General features: G+C 37.1%; 1 protein-coding gene across 1 annotated transcript in view; it reads left to right on the top strand.

Annotated features, from left to right (window-relative positions):
- The window catches only part of LIN7A (lin-7 cell polarity scaffold A), a 127673-nt gene that overhangs the window by 72797 nt on the left and 28478 nt on the right, over window positions 1-26398 (top strand). The window contains exons 3-4 of the mRNA XM_040491335.1: window positions 12653-12724; window positions 15056-15265. Of these exons, the coding sequence (XP_040347269.1) occupies window positions 12653-12724; window positions 15056-15265 (282 nt within the window). The remainder of the gene's footprint in view (window positions 1-12652; window positions 12725-15055; window positions 15266-26398) is intronic.

Raw genomic sequence — 26398 nt, forward strand, 5'->3', positions numbered from 1 at the left:
TTGATTTTTTAAACAAATAAGGCAGACTGGAAATAAGTCTCCCAAAATGTTGACAGTAGTTGTGTCCTGATACGGAATTATAAATTATTTTAATATTTTTGCTTATACAGGTCTATATTGTGCAAATTTTGTGTAATGTATATGAATTACTTTTACTGTCAACTCACTTTTACAAAATGCACTTCTTAGTATTCTCTTTCTCTTGAATATATTCCATTTTAAAAGGCATATATGTGAGTTATATAAATTCAAAACAGATGCCTTGGCCCCACTGGTTAAATATAAGACTAAAGCAGGGTGCCTAGGTGGCTCAGTCAGTTGAGAATCTGACTGTTGATTTTGGCCCAGGTCATGATCCCAGGGTCGTGGGATTGAACCCCACATCAGGCTCCACCCTAAGTGTGGATTCTCTCTTTCCCTCTGCTCCTCACCCACTCGGGTGCAAGTGTGCACACACTCTCTCTTTCTCTCAAAAAATAAAATAAGACTAAGGCTTGGCTGATAAATTACCTAAGTAGATATCAGAGCCCCTCAAGACCTCCTTATCTTCCCACCCTAAATTTCTCCTAGAGGTTAGCGTATACACAGAGGGCTTCATTTGCCAACTGAGTAGATCACTCACAAATTATATCTTACAGTCTATATTCTTCCTCTGATCTTCAGATCTACATATCTAGGTGTCTGCTGAACATCTCTTGGAGATCACAAGGCAGCTCATACAATATCATCCAAAGTCAAACCCATTATCCTGCGTGCCTGCCCACACCTCCAACCTGGACCTCTTTCCATCTTTTCTCACCCAGAGCCTACCAACACCAAGCTCCATTCGGTCTACTCCTTAATTGTATCCACTAATTTGCTCTGAATTGCATCCAACACTTCCTGCCTGCCAAACTATAATAGTCTCCTTTTCCATCACAGTTCATTTATGATGTCCCAAATATTGTGTGGGACACATTTAAACTAAAAATCTGCTCATTGTCTGAAATTCCAATTTAATTGAGCATCCCTTATTTTTACTACTACCTCTGGAAACCCATTATTAGCCATAATAATTTTAACTCAAACAACTGAATAATCAGGTTGGCTTTTAATAACTGAGTTAAATTTTTTCTTTAGTGTTTACTTATGAGTTCATATGATCCCTGTGACAATGACAATATACACTGAATTGACTCAAAATGATTAATTCACTGACCACATAAAGACCTATTTTTGGAAGTAAAAACTAACTTTACAACTCTTGCAGAATTTTAAGTACATGGGTAAATTTTAACCTCACTGAGAAATATTCTAGCATTTTGGGATCCTCAGTGAGATTTTACATCATCTTCATCCAATCAGTATATAGAGACAAGTTTTTAAACCCCAAACCTCATTTGAATTTTACCCCAAATATGAAAATAGAGAGAATCCAGTCCCTTTGAATGGTGTTATACTAATTGGAAATGACATCTTCCCAACATTTTGCTCAGGCATTTCCTGTCACAGAGGACTCTGGCTGTGTAACAAGGACAGGATGGGAACAGCTGCCTAAAGGGAATCCTTTTTTAGACAACCATAAGGAAAGAGATTTCTCCCTGGTGGCTTGGCCATCTGCCATTTGGACTCTGTGGAAATGTTGTTATTTATGATTTCACTTTTTCCTCCAGTTATTAAATGATTTGTACAAGGAATTTAATTTGTCTTACCTCATGAAAGTTATATGTGTAAAGAACCCACTAGGAAATACAAACCAATTATAAAAATAAGTAGAGAAATTAATAGCTAATTACACATTTTTAAAAATTATAGCCATTCTTCAGTTTTATGGTTTTACAACTAATTATTCTGCTTTTATACAATAGAAGAATTAGTTACAAAACTATAAAACTGAACAAAGTATTTTCTCTTGCCTTTGGAAATAAGTATAAGTATAGTCATTTTAATTCACTTAAAGCGAGTGATATAAATAACCTCTGGAAATTTCAAAATTGATAGAGACTTGAGGACTGTGTTATGTAGCATACCAATAGTTTTGATGCTTTCCTTCTGAGTCCCTGCAAAACCAAAAGCAAATAAAAAGATGTGCCATTTACTGTCAGGCACAAGGGGGCGTTTAATCCTCCCTGTTAAGTGGTCTCAGAATACCCTCCTTAAGGATCCTTTCATCCCTCCCACATATGTTAGGAGGTAGAGTGCTGGAGAACTTTCTTAATGTGTTCTCATTAGAATTAACCTATACACACTATTTCAGAAAAGCTCCTAGTTCCTTTGTAACTTGGCCAGGCAGGTGGGTAGATATTTAAAGGCATCACTTTGTCCAAAATATTCCCAGTCTTCATCTAACTCTAAGCATCGGAGATCACTTGCAATAGTAATGCTATTTTCACATAAATTCTCTAAGACATGGTATTGGTCACAAATTATGGACCCTTTCAATTCAGCTTTTCTACTGCTGTAGGTTACTTAGTGTCCTTTAAAGCAAGTCATGAATGGCATGTATCACTTTGCAGCAGAAAGTCTGAGTCATGTAGTTGAACTTGGGCATACACACGTGGATTGTGAGAGATAGACTTGAAGTTTCAGTGCTGTTGAGATGCTGTCATAGCTAGTGGTCCAGGAGTACTCAAATCTTCATTTCACCTTTCCTTCTCAGGGAGTTAGCAACCAAGAAAGCTAGATGAAAGGACCAAAACGAAGGAGAAAACAAATTACCACTTTGTTAATTGTATGGGAAGTACCCAAATCCTCTCTAGTGCAGTTCTGTCTGGTCTAGACAGAACTTGTCTATATATATCCAAATATATAGATTGGATAATGAAGCTTGGGCTCAGACACCTAAATAACAGCCCCCCCCCCCAAACTTTCCTCCACTCTGAATCTGAGATGTCTGGTTAGGCCTAAGAAAGTAGAATAGAAAACAACAGGACCGTTTACATCTACCCTAAGCAGGCAACTCCTGCCTGATTTCTTGTGACATAGATACAGTAAGGGATGAAGGTATGTCTCATGACTGCTAACTTTTTTGAAATACTATCAGTACCTCTAGTAAAATCATGGCCCAATACAGTTCCTGGTTGCTGACCAATTGCATGAGCAAGTAGGCCTTCCTTCCCAGGGGGTATTGGGACAATAAGTAAAACTGGGATGCAGAGACTAACATGTGGCAGGGAGGGCCAGAAGGTTTTAGTCCCAAAATGTCATATTTGTTTTCGATCTTCAAATTCAGTGCTTTGTTTGTTTGTTTGTTTCTGTTTTTAGTTATAGGTAATGCCATCCCATTGATGACTTAGTTGTCAGATGTATTTTGTCAGGATACAAGTGAAGTAGGAGGCTCTACAGTAAGGCTGATTTGATTCTTGAAAACAATATAGTTGCACTGGAGAGTGTCAACTGAGATTTTTTCTTGAGTGCTAAAAGGAAATGCTGCCTTGTCAAAGGCACTTACTATATACTGCATCGGCATGGTTGAAAAAAATAGTAATGAAGTAATGAAGCATACTGCCTAAAAAAGGTCTTTTGTGTCCTTTGTGACTAAAAACTGCAGAGTCCATTTAACTTCCCCTTCCTGCTTTGAGAACATAAAGAGTACTTTGCATGGCATAGTTGTCACTGAACCAAGGAGGAATGCTTCTTCAAGTCGATGGCCCATTTCTGGAAGCAATATCAGTTGCCATATTGATTTCACCAGTAATACCATCAAATGTCTGCCTTAATGACTGAACTGTTTTTTGCAAATCATTTCAACCTAATAGGGATGTATTGTCCTTTGCTTCTTTATACCTGTCAATATTTTTCTTGTCCAGTGGGTGGCATGTTTTCACTAAAGTTGATGGCCATACAGAAATGTAGAAAAAGACATTTCTCTGGAAATTTTATCCTTCTTGGACTTTCACAGGATTGGTTTGAGGCTTCATGGTCTAATTATAGCAGACATGACTTGTAACCAGTAAGGGTCATTTTTTTTTTTTTTTTGCGAACAAAATGGTTGGTTCTAGACATTGTCTCATACCTTAAATCCCTTAGTTTATAGGACTTCCAACACTACAATTTTAAACAAAATGTTTCTGCAGCTACAAAATTATATGGAAACTATAGATGATAGATACATGGATAGCTATAGTTCTAAGTACACAGCATTTATTTATGGTTGCCATTTTTCCAAAATGGAAGACAAATTCAAGGCAAAAATTAAATACTTTTTGGATTATTTCTTCCATTATTAATAGATGAACCAATTTTCAGTTGATTTGGAATTATTTCTACAAAACCTCCTAAAAAAAGCAGATTATGTTTTCAGCAACTTAAGCTTTACTTCTCTTTCATTCCAGCCATATGAAGGACAGTGTACACATTCATATCAGGGCACTTATTTTTGCATGGATGAAACCCACTCCACTACATGCAGTTAAATTTAGAGCCACAAATTCATTATAGATACCTCTTCCCCTGCCTAAACTCTGCCTTCAGAAAACCTGCCGTGTTTTTTATTATATTATGATAAATATATTGTAGCTTAATATTATAAATGTTGTCCACCCAGCCAGGTGGCCTATAATAATAAAAGGGCACAGAAGGAATCGATTTTACTTTTAATTTATGAGAATATTTAAATATTTTAAAATCAGATACCGCATCAAATAACTTTCCTTTATTCCACTTTTATCTGAGTTTCCAAATCTGAAAAATTAAGAAAACCATTAAAAATTGTAAATATAGATACAAATATCAGTGTTTTTTTAAAAACTTTGATTTATTTATCTTGAGACAGAAAGAGCACATGTCCACGTATGAGTGGGAGAGGGGCAGAGAGAGGGAAAGAGAGAGGATCCCAAGCAGGCTCCGTGCTGTCAGCGCAGAGCGAGACACAGGGTTCGAACCCACGAACCCTGAGATCATGACCTGAGCCAAAATCAAGTCAGATGCTTAACTGATTGAGCCACCCAGGAGCCCCTACAAAGTCTTAATACTTATATTGGTTTTTTTTCCTACTTTAAAAATATACATTCTTGCTTGTTTTTTCAACAAAAACTATACATTTAACAAGCCTTAATGAACACTATAATGTGGTAGGATTTGGACCATATCATTTTCCCATTTGGACTTTGTTCCTCATTAATTTGCTCTAATAATTCTGATCATTTGTCTTTCTACTTGAAGTACCTTGGTCTAATGTTAGACATTTTGATTTTTCATGGTTACTGAAAGGTTTATTTCTTTTTTGCAGTCACTGATATAGAGGGGTGTATCCTAATTGTAATTCTATTGACATTTCAGTAGCCAGCCTGTTCACAATGATGCACTACAAAATCTCTGGAGTATCTTGTACTTGAAAGAAATGTTACCCTCCATTAAAGTATATGTTGCTTTCCACGTTTATAAACTTTAAGGAATGGGAGCTAATGTCATCTTTTTATTATACTAAACATATCTTAAATATAGGTAGGTCTTTGTGTTTCAAAGCCCTTATTTTTAATTTCCAAAATCCTGATGAAGTTTCAGAATATTTTCATATAAAACTATTTTCTTTTTTTTAAAGTTGGGTTTATGGAAGTATAATTTTCATAGAGTATTGGTATTTCCTCTTTTCAGTGTACAATTCTGAGACTTTTAATTATGACATGCAATCATGTGATCATCACCATTATCAAGGTATAGGAGTTCCAGCACCCCCCAAAAGTTCTTTATGCCCGGTAGTCAACTCATCCCCACCCCTAGCTTCTGGCAACCTTTGATCTATTTTCTGTTCCTATTATTTTGCTTTTTCCAGAGTGTCATTTAAATGAAATAATCATAGAGTCTGACTTCTTTCACTTAAGCAATACTCATTTGAGATTCATCCGCATTGTTGCATGTATGAGTAGTTTATTCCTTTTGATTGCCAAGCAGTATTCCATTGTACAGGTGTGCTTCCATTTAATTATTCATTCACAGTTGAAGGCTATTTGAATTGTTTCCAGTTTGTGGTGAATATGAATAGAACTACTGTAAGTATTTGCATACCAGTTTTGCATGAATACACATTTTTATTTATCTTGTATAAATAGCTAGAAATACATAAGGGAATCTTAAGGTAAGTGTAGGTTTAACTATATAGAAAACTGTTCATCTTGTTTTCTCATGTGGCTGTGCCATTTTGCATTCCTACCAGCAATGTACAAGAGTTCTAGTTGTTCAACATTCTTGCCCATACAAGGTGTTCATTTTTTTAAAAATCTAGACATGTTAATAAAAGTGTAGATGTATCTAATTATGGCCTTATTTTTAATTTTCTTAGGGACTAGTGATATTGAGTATCTTTGATGATGAGTATCTTTTCAAATTTGCCACCCATAGATCTTCCTTGCTGACATGCCTATTCAAGGAGTTTATCCAATTTTTAATTAGGTTGTATTCTTACTATTGACTTTTGAAAATTCTTTATATATTTTGGATATGAGACCTTTATCAGATATGTGTTTTACAAACATTTTTGCCTAATCAAGTTGTTTTTTCATTTTCTTAAAGTTTTCCTGAGAGTTAGTTTCTACTTTTTTAAACTATGTTTTAGTCAGATTCTCAGTTTCCAAACCCTGACATTAACAAATTGTCACTAATTTCTAGTGAACAAATTATACAACTCTTTGAATTGGAGGGGGCTCAAAGAAAACAAACTCTAAAGATAGCACAGTTCTGTATAACATTCACTTAAATAATACAGCAATCAGGAGTTCTTTGGGCTGAAACTAGCAGAAAATGCAACTTCATTGGCTTAAACAAATATTTTTCTTCATTACAAGTTGAGAGATAAAGGCAGCTGCTTACAGTGTTTGAGGAGCTCCACATAATCAGAGCTGATATAGACACTTTTTCTTGGCCTTTCTCTTGCAGTCGTAGGTTGCTACTACAGCTGACCATCTTCACACTCAGAACAAAAAGTAAGGAAGGGAAAAAGGATAGCGCTTGTACCAAGAGGACAACACTTTTCCAGAAGCCTCTCACCTACTTCCAATTAAATTCTTATTGGAAAGAACTAGGTCATATGGCGAGGCAGTGCTAGGAGGAGGAGGCTGAAAATGGGGGCTGGGCAAGGTGAGCCTACCTAGTATCTGCCTCACACAGCCATTTTAAAATAACACGAAATACAGGGGTGCCTGGGTGGCTCAGTCAGTCGGGCGTCCGACTTCAGCTCGGGTCATGATCTCACAGTCCATGAGTTCGAGCCCCGCATCAGGCTCTGTGCTGACAGCTCAGAACCTGGAGCCTGCTTTGGATTCTGTGTCTGTCTCTCTCTCTGCCCCTCCCCTACTCACACCCGGTCTCTCTCTGTCTCAAAAATAAATAAAAACATTAAAAAAAATTTTTACAAATAACACGAAATACAAAAGGCAGTAAAAGTGTAAGAGCAGAAGACAGAGCAATCAAAATCTAATTTTGAACTCAAGGTGTTTCCACACTTGCTGACCAAGCAGCTAAATTCTAAAGGTGTAGCTTCCATTGCATTTTAGGCATGCATGTAATAGTAATAATAGAAACATAGTAGCTACTATCATAAGAATTTAATAAGAATAATAGGTTATGGTTTATAAAGCCACATACTTTATCTTCTTTGACTGCCTCTCGAAGATAGGGCTTTACATAATGGAAAACTAAGATGCATAGATAGTAGGTCACTTAAAGTCACACACAAAAGGGAACCAGGATGAGAAACTCATAATACAGATTTATCATCCCATACCTACCTCTCTGTACCAATCAGGGTACAGAATCAAAAAGAATAATTCAATGTAAAGTTTATATTTTGATATTATCTACATAACCTGTGTGTAAATGAAAGCTCAGAAGCAAAAATCTTATTGCATTAGAATTTTAGCTGTTCAGCTTAATTTATCTAAATGGGAATTCTGTTGTACAGTTGGTAAATAAGTTGAAGTAAAAGTGTAACTTTTACTTTATTTGTATTTGTTATTCTCTCAGTGATAAAATTTCCATCTAGAAAAAGTAGTCTATTTGCTTTCTTAATATAAAGAAAAGTAAAATTTATATTATTTATTTAAAAATTTTTGCAGTGCTTGGGTGGCTTAGTCGGTTGAGCATTCAGCGTTTGGCTTCGGCTCAGGTCATGATCTCGCAGTTTGTAGGGTTTGAGCCCTGCTTCATGCTCTGTGCTGGCAGTGTGGAGACTGCATGGGATTCTCTCTCTCTCTCTCTCTCTCTCTCTGCCCCTCACCCACTTGCACTGTCTCTGTCTCTCTCAAAAAAATAAATAAACTTAAAAAAAAATTTAAAGCCCTTCTATAGTGAAGATTTATGTTAATTCAAAGTTTTAGAAGATGCCTTTAATTTTTTTCTTTCATATTTTGGTCCAGGTGCTTGACACACTGACTAGAGTAACTCCTAAACGAATGTTAGCAGAACGAATGAACAAACGAACTTTATGAATCAAGTGACTGCAACCCCATTGCCTTAATTGAATCGATCTATATTTGTAAATTTTCAATAGCTTGGAATAAGTTCCAAATATTCAAAATGCTATTGAATCTGTGAGATTTATTCAAAGTCAGTAAATTACTGATACTAAAATGTAAGCTCAAACTGTGTACAAGAGTTTCTGTAAATTATTCAACTTCCACTAGGAATTAACCTATCTTACCAATGGAATGTGCTTAAAATGCTGCTATAGCTGACATTGCCCAGAAATTTGGAGACCCAAGTGATTCTGGAAACTATAAGCCCCACTGTCCTCTGTTGAAGCTCACCCAACCATTTTCTCTTCCTTTTAAGAATTCTCTGAGGGCATCTGGTAAAATACTTTAGCTTTCTATAACAATTTCCTTCAAAATTTTACAAATACCTGTACACTTGTCCTTGAAAAGTAAGATAGGTAGGGATACATTTTGTCCCTAGAAAATGAGGAGCTAAGAAACTTTAACAAGACAATATAACCAATGGAAATAGAATTAATGTCTCCAAGTTCTGACTTGACTCTCTAACTAGACCATGTCAGCCAGTGTTGAAAAACCGACTAATCAGAATCTGTTGTGCTTTACAAAAGAAAACACTAAAAATAATATTTGACTTCTTTCTTTGAATCATAGTATATTATAATCATAAAAGATTATTAAAAATGCTATTTCACTTTCATTGGGACTGATGAATTTGTTGGTTTCTGAATCGTATTGTACATTTGCAGCCACCACATGTATAATGATAAGCGTCATGTTGAACCTAGATACCTTTATTCAAAATATAAATAAATACTTGTGACATCTCCAAGTTTTTGTTTCCTCAGTGCAACCAAAATGGTAGTAGTCCGATGCTGTCTTAATAAGAAAGCCTGATGTGGTTGAAAGAGGAAAGACGTTGGAGGCAATTAGATATGAATCTCTGTACCAGATCTGCCACTACCTGTGTTGTCATATGCATGTTACCATCTCTGTGATTGCTTCCTTGTGTGTAGAGGGCCTCAATCATAAGTTGTGAGCATTGGCTGAACTCTTAGATATAAAATGCTTAGCATTATGCTTGGCCTACAGTAAGTCCTCATTAAATGCACACCAGACTTGTGGTTACTTACTTCAAGACGTATTTGTTGAATAAGACCCTTTAATTTATTTACAAGATCCTTTACTCACTGCTACGCAAGGGTCTTTTTATGGCCTACTAATTATTATGTATAAGAAGAAATGATACAGCATGATTTCTTAGTTCAGGGTTTCTCGATCTCAAGACTATTGGCATGTTGACATAGTTCTTTGTTACAGGCGGCTACTCTGAGCATTGTAGGATATTAGCAGCCTCTTGGTCTTCTAATACTACATACCAGTAGCATTCTCCTGCTTTTCATTTGTGACAACCCAAAACGTCCCAAACATTGCCAAATAAATTGGTGCAGAAACGCCCCCAGGCAAGAACTACAGTCTTCCATCAATTCTCTGTAAAATGTATTCACGGACTGCTAGTCCTAGGAGATTCTTCCCCAAAGATCCCAGTGTCAAATAAGTTGGGAAACATTGAATATTAATAATAATAATAGTAATAATAATAGCTATTTTTTATAAACTTACTATATGCTGCAAACTGTTCTAATCTTATTTAATCCTCCTAACAGACCTAGAAGTTAGTTACAACTCTAAGGCATATTTTTCAAATTAGAACATTGCACTTGGTCAAGTAACTGACCGAGATCATACACTTAATATGTGGCAACTGCAGAACTTGGGCGTTATCTGTACATCGTACTGCCTCTTGCATACTCCACTTTTTAATTCACAGTTCAAATTAGCATGTTAGGGATAGTTATTCTTAAATTTTTATTTCTTTATTTTAGGAGCTTACAAAATTAGTTTTTGCTGTTATCGGTTGATGACAATCTCCTAACTGTATGCAAACGATTGTCTACATAAACATACTTTGATGCACGTAAATATATCATTTTCCCTGGAAAAGATAATCAAGATGTCCCTAGAAAAATTCAAATGGTCCAAAATCAAGGAGGGAGAAATTTCTCTGCTTGGAGGAGGCAGGGAACAATGAACAGAGAAAATGAAATTTGAATTGGGTCTTTTATCATCATGTTAAACTGGGTTAAAGAAGATTCTGCCAAATGAAAGGACATTCCAAACAGAGCAAACAGCATATCCAAAGGCCTAGGCAATTGGGAAGGCATTGTATATTTGGGGAATAGTGAGGATGGAGGAAAGGAAGTTGGGGAATAAAACTAGAGAAAAGGCTACGTTCTGCATTATTATTGCTGGTTTGACTCGTGTGGGCATTGGACTTTGCAACCTTTACTCCAAGGGCAGTAGACAGCCAAAAGCTCGGTAGTGACACGATCAGGTAGGTACTTGACAATGATAACTAAAGTCAATAGTGTTTGGTGGTGGAAAACCCAATTAAGACACTAATGCAGAGCTTTGAGCAAGATATAATGAGTAAAGACAGAATGAAGGGCCAGATTTGAAAGAGTTTCTTAACAAGAAAAGCAGAGTAAGGAAAATCTTCCCCCCAAATGGGCTGTAAGATCAAGTAAGTGGAATTTATTTGTAGAAGGGATATTTCTGCAAAATAAAGTGATGTACTTTCAAGGAAATAACATGGAAACATGTTAAGCAGCTATTCTGGTAACCTAGAAAATTTGCATTAACAAGTCCCAGGCTCCACAAATGCTTTCCTGGAAAACTCTTCCTTTTTCATTCCGATTTCTCACTAAAATTGTGTATACTCCAGTTATTTAGTGAAGTTTCAGCCTACCTGATAGATTCTAAATAGTGCCCCTACCTTTTTAGTCTAGGCCACTTTGTCTTTTTCCCAAACATGCTACTTGGGAAAGATGAGTCAGCATTGATGGAGATTCAACCAAATGTATTTGAAAAATGATGAGCCAGCCAAGAAATGTTGGAAAGAGATTGGTCAGAGATACTCAAAGAATGGTTGTGGAATGGATGTATTAATCACATTCTGAATTCACTTTAATAACTTTGGACTTAAGTGTGGAAAATATGATTAATAGAAAGGAAAAAAAATATTTGATTGCAACTTTCTATTTCATCTTTTACAAAATAGTTAATGGGCCAATCGTAAAAAATATCCCAGCAAAATCCCAAATGGACTTTTACCTCTGCACATTAAGCAGTTGATTTTTATGACTAGTATTTAAATCTTTAAAATAGGCATATAGTCTAACATACTTTACCTTGTTATTTTTTTTCTATCTTCTCAAACTGTCCTTTATGAGTCATTCTGTGTATGTAAGTTATTTATAATGAAGCAATTTATTTTGCCACCGATATACAGATTTTGTAATCCCATCCCTGACAATTTAGAAGGAAAACATTTTTTCTACTCACAATTTTTGTAATTGTGCCTAAAATCATAAATAATAATAATACCTGCTGTTTAAGGTGTGCTTATTAGGTGCCAGGTGCCTCGAAAGTATTATTTCAAAGGAAACCCATACGAAATAAATATTCTTTACCCATTTTTCAGATGGGCAAAAAGAGAGTCAACATGGTGAAGTGGTTCAGCCAGGACCTCACAGTCCATCAATTATACTGCAAGGCTGAAACTTAGGTCCGTTAGTCAACAAAACCTATGTGCTTTCTACAATATCATTTTGGGTCCAGATTTTACCTGTATTTGGTTTTTTTATTTCATTTAAACGTTAACATGAACCAGAGCTGATAGGTTGCTCTGTGTTACTAGTGCTAAAATCTCTTATTTTACTTGTTCCTGCCCCTGGATATCATTTTATTTCTATATTTATGAATTATGAATATGTGTCACAAAAGGTAACATACATTCCGATAGGCAAGGAAAAGATATTGTTACGCAGCTTTATATATAAAATTTTTATCAGATATTTGAGAGAAGGCACTATATGTAGGGGTAAAAATTTTTACTGACAAAGTAGCTTTTATAAAATCAAGTATCCGAGTTTGTATACCTGATGAACACAGGTAACCAAATAATAAGTGCTTGCCTTCTCTGCTGCAGCCCTCACCCACTAAATAGGAGAGATTTTTTTTTTTTTTTTGGTCCAAATCATCAGGATAATTGATTCAGACTTACTTCAGTTTGTAACAGAGAATTTCTGTTTTACAAATGAAAATTTGTCATCCTATCTGCAGTGAAAGAATTGATGCTCTTAATGTTCTTACACATTCTTTTTTTTTTTATGTGAACATTTTAGGTGTATCAATATATGCATGAAACGATAACTGTTAATGGCTGTCCTGAATTCCGTGCCAGGGCCACAGCAAAGGTAAGACTTGAGTAACTTTAAAAATACATTTGACCCCAGTGATCTAGTAATTGATTGTGCGCGTGTGTGTTTCAGGTATTCTCGTGTGTACACTGTAAGAGAATTTAGACATCAGTGGCAGCCCAGAGTCTAGAACCAGTACTGCTTCCCAGGTAAAAATCCTAATGGAAAATTGAACGTTTCTGCTGCTTCTGTAGCTTAAGAAAGGAGAATGATTTCATTAAACTCACTAACTGTCCATTTGGCACAAGCAAATCTACTGGTTCATTGTGTGAAATAATACATGGTTTTCTGACACACGTTCCTTTGATCCAAAAGAACCTGTTCGCCTTTCAGTGCATGAAGATTTACTTGCACAAGTCGAAAGCTTTGACTTGAGTTAGACATGAGGAGAACTCACCTGAGACCCACTGACATAGGATCCTTCCAAGTATACAGCTGAGCAGTGGGTAGCTTGCTGAAAGAATGTGACACTGACCTAAAGGGAAAGCCTGTCACCTTTTGTGAGAGTGACCATGTGTGCTCTTTAAAAACTGAAATCCAGACATTGCAGAGAAATCTAATGGAAATCTTACACGAATGGTAAGCTTATAGCAATAGGATAGTGAAATTATCTGGAAAATAGACCATTAGGAAACAGTAGTTTTAAACTAAAATTACTGATGTAGTTCTTATTTTACAAACAGAAGTGCTGTAATCGATGCACAACAGCTTGCTTTTTAAAAGCTCTTATCCTTCTAATGTGTAAGAAATAAGAACTGGTGAAAATAATCAGAATTTTCCATTTAATTCTTTTGTGTTATATCACCTCTTGTTTGGTTTCTCTCCTGATTTCTTAGTTTTCATTCTGTAACTGAACACTGTAGATTTGTAAGGTTTTTTTAACCCAGGCAAAAGGAGGGTATTATTATCGTTACATCATGCTTTGCTTGTACTGAAGTGGAACACACACAGAAAAATGATCCCTACATGGTTTAATTAAGGGGAAAGTGAATTATGTAGTGTTTTACCATTCTCATTTCTTATTCATGTAGAACAGCAGGATAGCAGCATAATGTTGCAATAGCACAATATTTTCTGGTTGTTTCTGGGCTGTCTGCATTGCATCCATGTCAGCCATTAAAATCTATGCATGACGACGAGGTTTGCATGAGCAAATGCATGTAGCTAAAAACAAGCCATTATTTCCATATCATTCACTAAACTTCACTAAATGCAGACAGTAGCATAATGCTCAATTGATGTGATAATGCTGTGTGTGGAAAAGAATGTACAGTCGTTGGCAATCAATATTTTCACAGTGTTGAGTAAATCACTTTATAGTAGGCATCTAATCAACTGTGGTTAAGTCAGGTTAATGGAAATGGAAAATAAGAAGCAGGCAGAGGGTCTTTTCTTGATAGAAACTACTTAAATGCTGTTATTTTATTTCCATGAGGGGTGGGAACTAATGGTAAGTTGTGTTTCCAGCTTATTTTTAAAAATTCATGTATGAATTTTAAAATAAAATGACGTCCACATTAAATGATATCTTGTACATCTAGGTTTAGAACCATGAGCTGCTCATTTTGCCCACGTTGCCGTAGGAGTTGAAATATTAATGTAAAATGTAGGGGGAAACATCTGTACCAGACAAGAGGACCTCTCATAACAACACAGAGTACTGATGTGAAATAATAATAATCCGTCTGAATCTATTTCCTATTTTAGCTTTTATTTGCTTTTAGGTATCCTCAATCAAAAAACAAAAAACAAAAGCAAAAACAAAATGTGCCAAGCCAGTGTTCTGGCAATAGCAAGATTATATATGTATTCCCCAGAGTATACACGTATAAGTGCTTCTAAGCACATTGAATAAACGTTCATGTACATGCACCGGGGTAGACTGGGTGTCCTACAGAGAAGTGGATTACATCATCTCTGCCCTTCAGGTGCTCATAGTCAACACGTATACATAACAGTTATGGCATGTGTACCGTATAAAGGTAATATGAGGACGCAACCGATTTTGGAGTCCAAGAAAAGGAAGAATTGCATCTAACTAAGGTAACTGGGGAAGATTTTTATGAAGAAGGGAAATTTGTATCATAATGGATAAGCTCTAGAAAGCCGGGAATAGCTAGGCAGGGCTTTACCAAACAAAGGAGTCATAGATGACGTTTAAATGAAGCGAATCTTCCCACCACCCCGCCCCCACAGCCCCATCTTGTTCTTTCTTTCACAGGAGAATGCTATAAAAATAAGAGGAGTTGCCTGATCCTACGCACTGCAAAGCATACGATTAGCCTTATTTCCCTCGTTGTATTACCAAATGACCATCTTTTCTTTCAGGCAACAGTTGCAGCTTTTGCAGCTAGTGAAGGCCATTCCCACCCTCGGGTAGTCGAACTGCCAAAGACTGATGAAGGCCTTGGTTTTAACGTGATGGGAGGAAAGGAGCAAAATTCCCCCATTTATATCTCCCGCATCATTCCTGGAGGGGTGGCCGAAAGACACGGAGGCCTCAAAAGGGGAGACCAGCTGCTATCAGTGAACGGAGTGGTATGTTCATAAAATAACCGGAGGTTTTCTCCCCTAAGCACATTTTTTGCCCCCTGCTGTTTCTAAAGTCAATGGTGAAATCCTAGAACAAATCATCATTTTGTGTCCAAACAGCTTCCTCAGCATTGATGGACATTAACCCTACAAAAGCAATAATTTTATAGTTTTTATGTCTCATTTTCATCTGTTCGGGTATGATAAGTGTGAACTAGTTGGAAAAGTATCCCAAGAAATTATCCCAACTAGTAGAGTTTTCCCCCATATGATACTCAAGTTGAATTAATGCTTAGAAGAGCATAATAATAACTCCAAGGTTCTTTCTATTCAAATTACTATAAACAATTACACGCATTTTAAAAGTAACGACAAAACTCCTCATCCTGTGTTTTTTAATGAAAGAGGAAGGATATTTTTAATATACATAATAATAACGCACATGGAAAAAGAATGCGCAGATAATTCCTTAATGTACAGCTGTAGTATGATAAAAACATAATAACCTCTTCCCCAAAAATGTTTGATTATGTTATCTATTCATCATATATATTTTGACTTTGACATGAAGTTAAGGTAGATTAAATGTGTAACATTTTAAAGTAGAAGTAGGAACATACTTTTTTGTTCATAACCTCATATTCTTTGGATGCCATTACCTCCACATGTAATTATGACCTGCTAAAGAAATAACTTTATCTGAAAAGAACAATTTTCTCCCCATAACTTCTACACGTACTAAGAATAATCTAAAACCATAAATTTCAGAAGTTTAAATAAGAACACATCAATGTTTATGTTTGTATTAACCTAAGATCTTTTCCCTAAGGACTTAAGATTTTAATAAATAAACTAGACCTGGGTTATTTGTGACCTTGTTGATTTCTGCTCAGAACACAATATCCAAAATAAACAGCTTTTAGAATGTGATATTGGTAACTATGGGGTAAATTGTTGTGTATTTATATCTTTTATTTTGTTTATTATTTTTTTTTTATTTTTAGCATAACTAGCAGTTTTGTAGAACCCAAAACTACTCATTTAACTCTGCTGACCCCTGATATACATCAAAATCATTAATCCATGAATATTCTATATCACTTCAGAATTCCAATTCTAAAACTACCATTTCATTCACTTTTTTGTATGTAACCATGTTTTGAGATGAGCTTTCTTATTGACCTTTAGGTAATTATGACTTTTTCAAAGCATGTTCCAGCTGATAATTTCAGAGTCCAACTTTCCAGTAGACGGTTCTGGAGCTAGGTCATGCAATTATTTCACAAAGTAATCTGTGCCTCGGTGTATGAATTTATTACAATTGATCTAAATATATTGGGTACATCAAAAAAAGTATAGATTTTTTAAAAATGAAAAGTACAAAAAAGAACCAAAAACACAGTCAGAGAAATTGTGATTATATGAAGCAGCAATAGATATAAGTGAATTCAATGTAGTAGGTGGTTGACTTTTAACTATCTTTAAAGGAGCTAAAGAGCCTGTGTTTATTAACCCGTGTATAGGCACAGCTATCAGCATTTCATAATCTCTCATCCATTCCTTGCAATGAACATGTGGCTTTATCTGCAGGGGGTACTGGAGAGTGGAATCAGACTCATCAGTCTCTATCAGTCAGTGTTCATGTGATTATAAATTAATATCCCCTATACTTGAATTTCCTAGTCTGAATAAGGGGAGTAGTAACTAAAAGCTCTGATGAAGATTAAAATGAGGCAGGGCATCTTTTAAGAACGGTACTGTGATAATTTAGTCCCACAGACTTTTTCTTTTCTTTCTTTTTCTTTTCTTTTCTTTTTTTTTTTTAGAGAGAGGTAGGGGAGAGAGAGCTAATGTGGGGGAGGGAGGGGCAGAGGAAAAGGGAGAACGAGAGAGAGAGAGAGAGAGAGAGAGAGAGAGAGAGAATCTTAAGAGCCTCCATGCCCAGCATGGAGCCTGACGAGGGGCTTGATCTCACAGCTGTGAGATCATAATCTGAGATAAAATCAAGAGTTGGACACTTAACCAACTGAGCCACCCATGTGCCCCAGTCACACACACCTTTGATGAGTAAGTGTGGTTACTGAAGAAGGTTGAAGAGGGTTAGCAGTAGCCCTATGATATTGTTAATGCTAGTCTCGTTGAAAGAAAATCTTGAGGCAAATTCTGCTACACGTGTAAGCATATTTTAGCAAACATAGTAGCAAAAAGGCATTCGTGCAGCCTCTGTCATAAGCTGATGAAATTCTAGTTCTCTGTCCATTCAGATGTTCCAGTCATTACCTTGGAAAAAAGGTTTACTGAGGCAGATGAAACAACATTCCAGGGCCAGGATTTTGTTACCCTTATATTCAGCCTCAGACAACCAGAAATTCTAGTAAACTGGCAGTTGGAAATAGGAAGATTTAGTGACCAAACTTAGGCCACTAATCTTATGGTATGGGCTATGAGCCTTCTTAAGATTTTTGCATTCTTTTCTTGCAAAGGTGGGCAACGTCTCCAAAAGTCTTTAATATTCCACATATATATAACACTTTTAATTTTACCATTTACATTCCATTTGCCATGCTAGTTAATGAGTCACTGATTTTACGAATGAGAATCCATTTCTGACCTATTTTTGCTAATAAGCAAAGCTTCGTTTGTTCATTGAAATAGGTATAACAAATGCTTTTGTGGTAGCCAAGCTCTGGAGTATTGCTTAACTGATTTAGTGCTTTGCAGACGACCCTGGACTGGTTTAAGCTCCTGAAGTTGGGGTTTAAAAAAATATTGTACATCCATATAATCAAACTATATATTATAAACTACCTATTTTAGAATCTTTGGAAGTAAGTTATATACATTTTAACAGTACCCAGTATTGCTCAGATGTTCATCAAGAGGTAGTTTTTATTCTGTAAATGAGAAATTTGATGCATTTCTCATAGTCATGCGGAGTGGTTAGCCCCAGGCAAGAACCTGGCCTTGCTTCTAAAACCCAATCCAGAAGTCTTTTCAGTAGAAATTTCAGTCAGATAGACGTACTTAAAAAAAAAAAAAAAAAAAAGTAACAACTCTGTAATGGAAGAGTGAAAAAAGAGAAAAGATTTAGCAAATGATCAAATTATTTCTTCTTACACTTTAAAGTACCACATGGGGAAATTAATATGAAAGCTTTTCAGAACATGTCATTATGAAGCGAGAACAAATTTTAGAAGAAAGTGATTTGAAGGGCTGAAGCAAACCTGGACTATTTCAGTACACGACCTCTGGGAAAAGTTTCCTAAAGTCCCACTTAAAAAGTGAAGAAATTATTCCGGGGATCTTATCTGAAAAGACATTTGAAAGGATGTCTTGATTATGTACGTTTGTTTTTCTTCCCTGCCTCCTTTTAGAAAGGATATATCACAATATTTGGTGAAAAATACAATATGTGCATACAGAACTGTTAACATGGCATATTAGGTAGTAAAGTAGGATGATGGAAAGAGGGGAAAAATCAATAAGTAGAAGTAAAGAAAAGATACAGCAATTGAGCAAGTGTTTTTCCGTGTCTCTATTAGTATCTTGGAAGTCAAAACAGAAGGAAACTCATACAAGCTCAGCTATCGTTGGGAGGAAAGCTTTTTTTTTTTTTTTTTTTTTTTTTTTTTTTTTTTTTTTTTTTTTTTTGTATTCCTGAGCTCCAGAGAAATTTCCCATGGGATTCTTACAGATGAGACACTGAATCACCTAATGCAATTTTATAGAAAATACAGAGGCCTTTGTATAGGGCTACTTCTTAGGTCAACCCTCAGTAAAAACAGCAGAATGCTCAATTAAAATTTAACATTAACAGAAGGTCAAAATGTCACAGTTTGAATTTATAGCTTCCTAATGATCTTCTTTTCACCCTTTTATGCCCAAGTATTTCATCAGCAATTTTGAGAAGGACTAAAGAACCATTTATAAAGGCTGCAGCTAATGTGGAGCCAGCAGAGACAGTAAATAAATTTAGTGATAGATTCCAGATATTAAAAAATCTCAGTAGAACAGTAGCATAGGCCGAATTTAATGAGAATCTACATGAAATCCTGCTCCTGTGCCCAGAAAACTTGCTACATAGGTGCAAAATCAGGGAAGAATGGCTAACCATCAAAACCTGAAAAAACAGGGGCGCCTGGGTGGTGCAGTCGGTTAAGCGTCCGACTTCAGCCAGGTCACGATCTCACGGTCCGTGAGTTCGAGCCCCGCGTCAGGCTCTGGGCTGATGGCTCAGAGCCTGGAGCCTGTTTCCTATTCTGTGTCTCCCTCTCTCTCTGCCCCTCCCCCGTTCGTGCTCTGTCTCTCTCTGTCCCAAAAATAAATAAACGTTGAAAAAAGAAAAAAAAAAACCTGAAAAAACAAACAAAATCCTGGGGATTTCAGTTTATTTTAAGAGGAATATTAGGGAAGTTAGTTGAGGGAAAAAAATCACAAAAACATGTTAATGTGAGCATAGGGGCTAATAATACAAATACAGTGTACAGACATCGAAGGAGATTGGTCGTGCTCTGGAATGTGCTCTTCAGCTCACACCCCATTGTGCTCCAATCTGGGACAGTTCAATTCATCTGGAGATGAGAAGGCTTGTATACAATGAACAGGTTAAAGAAGGACTTGAGCTGTTTAGAAGGAGAAGAGGATATTCAGGGGAATTCTGGCTGTCTTCAGTTGTCCTGCATTGTGTCAGGTGCCTGATGGCAGAACCAAGACCCCTGGTAAAAGCCACAGGGAAGACAGATTTCAGTTTACTATATTAAAGAGCTTTTAAGCACCTAGAACTCTATGAATAGGGAAAGACCGAATCATAAAACATTATGTGCCCACGATTTGAGGTTTTAATCAGATACTAGAAGACCACCTCGAAGGAGTACTTTAGAACATGTGTCCTGTAGAGACAGCTGGAACAGTTGGTCCCTTCTAACTCTGTAGCTGTGATTCTATGCCCTTCGATGGGATTTTCCTGACACTGCGATACACACCCCCCCACACCCTTCCTTATACAGGTAAGTGGGCTCCACCTACTCTCTGTGTACACTACTAAGGAGAGATTTTTCCTAAACAGATTAGAAATCTACTACAATATAATACTTTTTGTTTATTTAGCACTTAAAACTTACGAACAGCTTTTACAAAAGAGATTCTCCCATTTGTTCCTTAGAGCAGTCTCATGAAATGGGTAGGGCCAGAATTTGTTCTCTCTCTCTCTCTCTCTCTCTGTCACACACACACACACACACACACACACACACACACACAAATACAGAAATGGATACACAGAAACCCACATGAAATACACACAAACTGAATTTCAGCCTTTACTGTGATCATCACTGATACTTACCAAATGTAATAATTAGTTATTTAAAAAGCACCTGGGGGCGCCTGGGTGGCTCAGTCGGTGAAGCGTCTGACTTTGGCTCAGGTCATGATTTCACGGTTCGTGAGTTCAAGCCCCACCTCGGGCTCTGTGCTGACAGCTCAGAGCCTGGAGCCTGCTTCAGATTCTGTGTCCCCCTCTCTCTTTGTCCCTCCCCTGCTCACACTCTGTCTCTGTCTCTCTCTCTCAAAAATAAACATTAAAAATAAATAAAATAAAAATTAAAACAATGTCAACCCCAATGAAATATGAGTAACTTCTGTGGATCGTGCCAATGTCAGTTTTCTGTTTTTAATATTATACAGTAGTTTTGTAAGATGTTAATATTGGAAGGAGCTGAGTAAAGGGTACATCAGACTTCCCTGTCTGTTCCTTTTCAACTTCCTATAAATCTATAACCTTTCCTAATAATCTTGTTTTAAACAGAGAAAGTCCGAAAGAATCAACCTGAAATATGATGCCCTACTGGTACTGATGGGAGAGAGGGCAGGTGGGAAGCAGAAGGCAGACAGAAAGATAAAATAAAAGCATGAGAATTTTAAAAATATGTCACAGTGAAAAGAGGCTTTCATTAGCCTCTGAAATCCAAGCATGTTTTTAGAGCATCATTGGTGGGAAAATGGCAGTTGAATTCGCCTAGCTCTGTAGTTAATCCTAAATGAAGCTGTTGCTACAGTGTATGCACAACGCTAATTGATTTTTAAGCATAACGGATGAATGACTAAAAGTTTAGGGATGGAACAGAATAAATTGTTTTCCTGGAATTTGGCTTTTTTCCCATTTTATAAATTACCTGTGCCAAGTTAAGGGTGAGTACTCACAGTCTAAATTATCTATGCTGAAAGGCTGTCAGGTGTGGGATGTGGATGAAGCGAAGTGAGAATTCCTTAGATTTGAGCTCTCTGGGGCTGTAGCATCCCAGAAGGGAAATCTGCATGAAAAACTTATTTACCTGTTACCTGAATGAAGAGAAAACACGAATAAAATGATTTTTAAAATTACTATGAAATGCACTAAGATTTCTATGAAAATTTAAGCTCCACATCAAAATGTGTACCCGTTGACAGCAGTAATTTTTGTTCATCGCCTTATCTTCAGCCTTAGAACAGTCCCTGTAAGTAGTTGAGGCTCCATACAGAATCATTGAACTCCAGACACCATTGTAAGCCCTTTACGTAATGCATTTAGTATTTCCCCATAATGATCTTTTGTGGTAGGTGCCATTGTTAGTACTCTCATTTTACAAACAGGGAAACTGAGAGAGAGAGAGAAATCAAGTAATGATAGAACTGGAAATTCTAACTCAGGCAGTCTGGCCTCATTCGTTGTAATTTAAAAGTAAGTATATACCTTAGCCATTAATAAATTAGTATTTTTATGTATCTGTAGAAAACATCAAAGTTTCTTAACCTTTATGGGTTTATGTAAGTGCATTCTTGATGGGGAGAGGATCTGTTCTTTTTCTCAGATTCTCACAAGGGGCTTTACCGTTTCAAAAGTTAAGAACCGTTCCTAAAAATAGTAATGTTTCGAAAAAGGAGGAGTTTACTTGAATTCAAATGGCTCAGAAAACTGAAGAGGCCTGAAGAGTTTAGTTTGAATGTGTTTGACTTGTTCTATATCTGGCTAACCCTTTCCTCCACTCCATGCCAGACATAGAAATTTCAGAGTCTAGAGTGTGGCCTAAACAGCCAATTACAGCCCGGACTGATCCACACTCGATGCCGAGGTCTGCTTGGCTGTTAGAGGGGAGCAGGCACAGACCTAAGGGGGCAGGCAGAGAGTTTGAGCTTCAGTCTTTGCTTTCCCTAGAGGCCTGGCACCAGGATCCCCAAGTCTGTTCTAGGCTACGAGGCCTCGAGGAAAAGCTATTCTCCTCCCATCCTCTCTCTGTCTAGGAGTCATTTCCAGATTCTTTACCTTTCTTGGCAGCTAAGTAGGAGGTTGTTTGGGTTGTAACGAAATAGGAGTGCAAGCTGGAATTCCAGTTAAGTACTGAAAATTTTTGTTCTCCGATGGCATCATGTGACACTCCACTCACCATTGTCAAGAAGCCAAGAGAAATGCGATCATGTTGTTTTATCCCAGTCACCTTTGGAATGACACACACAAGGCACCACAATCCAGTATATGCTGCAACCCTGAGCAGGCGGTGGTGTGGTCCCCCTCATTCTGAGTTGGCTCAGGATCAGAGATCTTTTCACTTAAAAAGTGGAATAGGAAAGAACTGTGCTGTGCCAATAGAAGCGGTAACAGTGGCTCACAGATAGAACTGCCGCATCCCCGCCCTGTGATTTCAGCCTGCAGAAATGAGCGCTGGGTATAGTGGTTCTCAGACATTAACAGATCAGCTTGAGCTTTGAGCATGCACTGAGATTGTGCTGATAAGCTGACTTAAAATGTATCTGTGCCAGGACACGCTCACAGTCAGTGAGTAATCAAGTACAAATCTGTAGATGCTAGAAAGCATTCCTACGTATGGGGTCAGACTGACCTAAATCTCTATTTAGATTGCAGATAATGGGTGTGTGACTGATAAATGTAGTTGCTGGTGCAGTCTTTCTCAGAGTTATTTTTACCATGTGTTGTTTGTGTTTTCCTCATTTTCTGCTGATATTTTAGCATTTTTTTTTTCATTCATCCGATGATTATTTGTAGAGCAATTATTATGTGACAGCTGCTGCGCTAAGCCCTGGGTATAGATGGTGAACAAAATAAAAAAAGGTTGCAACTCTCATGGAACTTTCTGCCTGGTAGAGAGTAAGAAAATGATGGTGATGATAATAATAATAAATGATAAATGTACGTATAACTAGTGATCTATCTATCACTTATCCCAACCTAAAGGAAATCCCCCCAAAGCTTCAGTGCAATTCTACATTGGTCGGAGTTTTCACTCCAGGTATGGATTAGTTTGCTCCAACAAATTACCACAAACTTGATGGCTTAAACAATAGAAACGTGTTCTCATGTAGTTCTAGAGGCCAGGAGTCTGAAATCAGCTGAATGACCCCAAACCAAGGTGTGAACAGGACTGTGCTCCCTCCTGAGGCTCTAGAGGAGAATCCCTTCCTTTCTTGTTTCTTCTAGCCTGCATTCCTTGACCAGTGGCCACCGCCTCACACCTCTGCCTCCATGGTAACGTTACCTTTTTCTCTTCTGTGTCAGATCTTCCTCCACTCCGCTCTTACAAGGACACTTGTGCTTGCATTTAGGGCCCACCAAGATCATACGGGATGATCTCCTTATCACAAGATTGTTAAACACATCTGCGGAGACCCTTTTTCCATGTAAGGCAACATTTACAGGTTCCAGGGAAGAAGACCTTTGAGGGCCATTATTCAGCCTCCTGCACATTATGCAGTGTGTTAATATCCTAAATCCAGTGAGCTGACACGTGTCCAGGACTACGTCATAGGACCAGTTGTCCGCAGGCCATGGACAAATTGGTTTTCAACGCTCAAGTCAGCATGTGCTGAATCTTTTCCACCCTACTTCTGTTCTGACAATGCAACTTCCTTCTTCCCTTCCCACTTTGGGTATTTTTCTCCTACTTTTTGTCTATACAAGCAGTGAAGCCCTTCAGCCTTCTCTTTGTCTTTCCTCCAGCCCCAATTCTATCTTGTCTTTGGATGATGAGAAAAAAAAAAAAAAAAAGCTGCCATCTCTTTCTTTCTTACAGCCAAGGGTTTTCAGCTATTTTTGAGTCCTTTTTTTTTTTTTTTTTTTTTTTTTTTTTTGCCACCTAGGTGAGACTGAAGGACGCTGGGTGGGGGAACACGTAAAGAACACAAATTTATATTTCAGGATATGAAACTGCCTCATAATTAAACACCATGACAAGTATGACAAGTGTTAGAAAGGGAAAAGGAGCAGAAGAAAACAAGTCACCATGTAAAAGAATACAAGGAGCTACTTTATAGTGGTAGGAATAGTCCCTTTGAAGGGTGATATATAGGCTGAGGCAAAGGGCAAGGAAGAGTCCATCATCCTCAGAGGAAGGAGCTTGGGTGAAGATACCCAAGTAGGGAAGTCAATGACTAACAGTGGCTGAAAGAAGAACAGAGCGACTGGGTCATGGAGAGTCAGATAAGATGAGCTGAAGAGTTGGTTGGAAACCAGATAGGGCAGATTCTTCTAGGTGCTACCAAAAAGGTTTTATTTCCTTTCATTGTAAGTACAATAGGAATCTTGATGGTCATCAATTCTGAAATCTGGTGATAGGCTAAGGATTTCTTTTTTATAATTAAAAAAATTTTTAATGTTTATTTTTGAGAGACAGAGACAGAGCATGAGGTGGAGAAAAATGTAATGTTTATTTTTGAGAGACAGAGAGTGACAGAGCACGACGTGGAGAGAGGCAGAGAGACATGGAGACACAGAATCTGAAGCAGGCTCCAGGCTCTGAGCTGTCAGCACAGAGCCCAACATGGGGCTCAAACCCTTGGACCGCAAGATCATGACCTGAGCCGAAGTTGGACACTTGCTTAACAGACTAAGCCACCCTGGTGCCCCCTATTTTTTATAAGTTTTTAAAATTTTTTAATGTTTGTTTATTTTTGAGAGACAGAGAGAGTTAGGCTAAGGATTTCTGATACCTTCTATGGCTATTCATTATGAAATGAAATGTATTATCCTTTTTCGCTATTTTAGTAGTATTGTTTTTTTCTATACTGACGTTCTCTTTCTATACCCTTAAACCACTTGACCTAAGATCTGGCACCTGAGAACAACTTCAGAAGCCATTTTCTGTCTTTCTATTGTTACTTTCAATGGAAATTACAAAACTTTTACTTTATTGCCAATTGATATTTTCAACATTTCAAATAAGACAAGAAATTTCAAGTTCTTATAGCTTCTGAGGAGTGTAAGGATATTCTAATCATAATATGATCAGCTACTCTTTGAAACTCTGTTTCATCATGTATAATGCAGAAATAACCATACCTCTTTCACAGAGCGGCTGATACGAAGATTAACTAAGAGAAAGTATGTGGAAGTATCTGCCACTAACTGTTAATTCTTATTAATAGTATTTATATTAGCTATCAGGGTAAATTCCTTTCCTTTAAGACAGATAATAGTCTCTTTATCTTACAATTTTGCCTACCTATGCATTTAAACTCTCAGCTCAGACCAAGCCATTTCCTCTGGTCTCTGCTTATCTTCAAGAGGCAGTAAATGCCCCCCCCCCAACCCTCCCCATTGACCATCTAAGTCCAGAGGCAGTTGGATCCTATTCATTGGTTGTTATTGTTGAGTCATTGGTCATTGGATTTTTTGGTGTTCTTACATCTGCAAAGCTGATATAGTGGCACCTGTCCTATCTACCTTGCCTAATAGTAATGAGGGTAAAAGAGAGAATTAATAAATATAGATAGTATTGGCCAAAAAGAAAACCCAAAAAACAAACTTTATCTTCCCACAAAACACACACCATGATTGGTGTATATTATTATCCAGCAGCCTTTTCACCAAGCTCTTAGATGGGTCTCTCTGTATTTCCTGTTGCTACAAAGTCTTAATTTGCAAATGCAGAAAATGGAAGTAATCATCCTTCTTCTGTTGGCTGAGAAATATGTGGTTTATCTCAAAGGAATACAGCATCTGTCTTAAAATTCTGTACTAGATCAAGTTCTGGTATCATTTTTGCTTTAAGGAATTCGCCAAACCCAATCACCAGTTATTGTTCTAACCATTAGCAGAGAAGCCAATTTCTATGACCTAAAAGCTATGCTTTGTGATTCAGTTTAAGCCTA

Source organism: Herpailurus yagouaroundi, unplaced genomic scaffold, assembly GCF_014898765.1.
Source record: "Herpailurus yagouaroundi ecotype Mexico unplaced genomic scaffold, PumYag 182, whole genome shotgun sequence".
In the NCBI taxonomy this organism is placed as follows: Eukaryota; Metazoa; Chordata; class Mammalia; order Carnivora; family Felidae; genus Herpailurus; species Herpailurus yagouaroundi.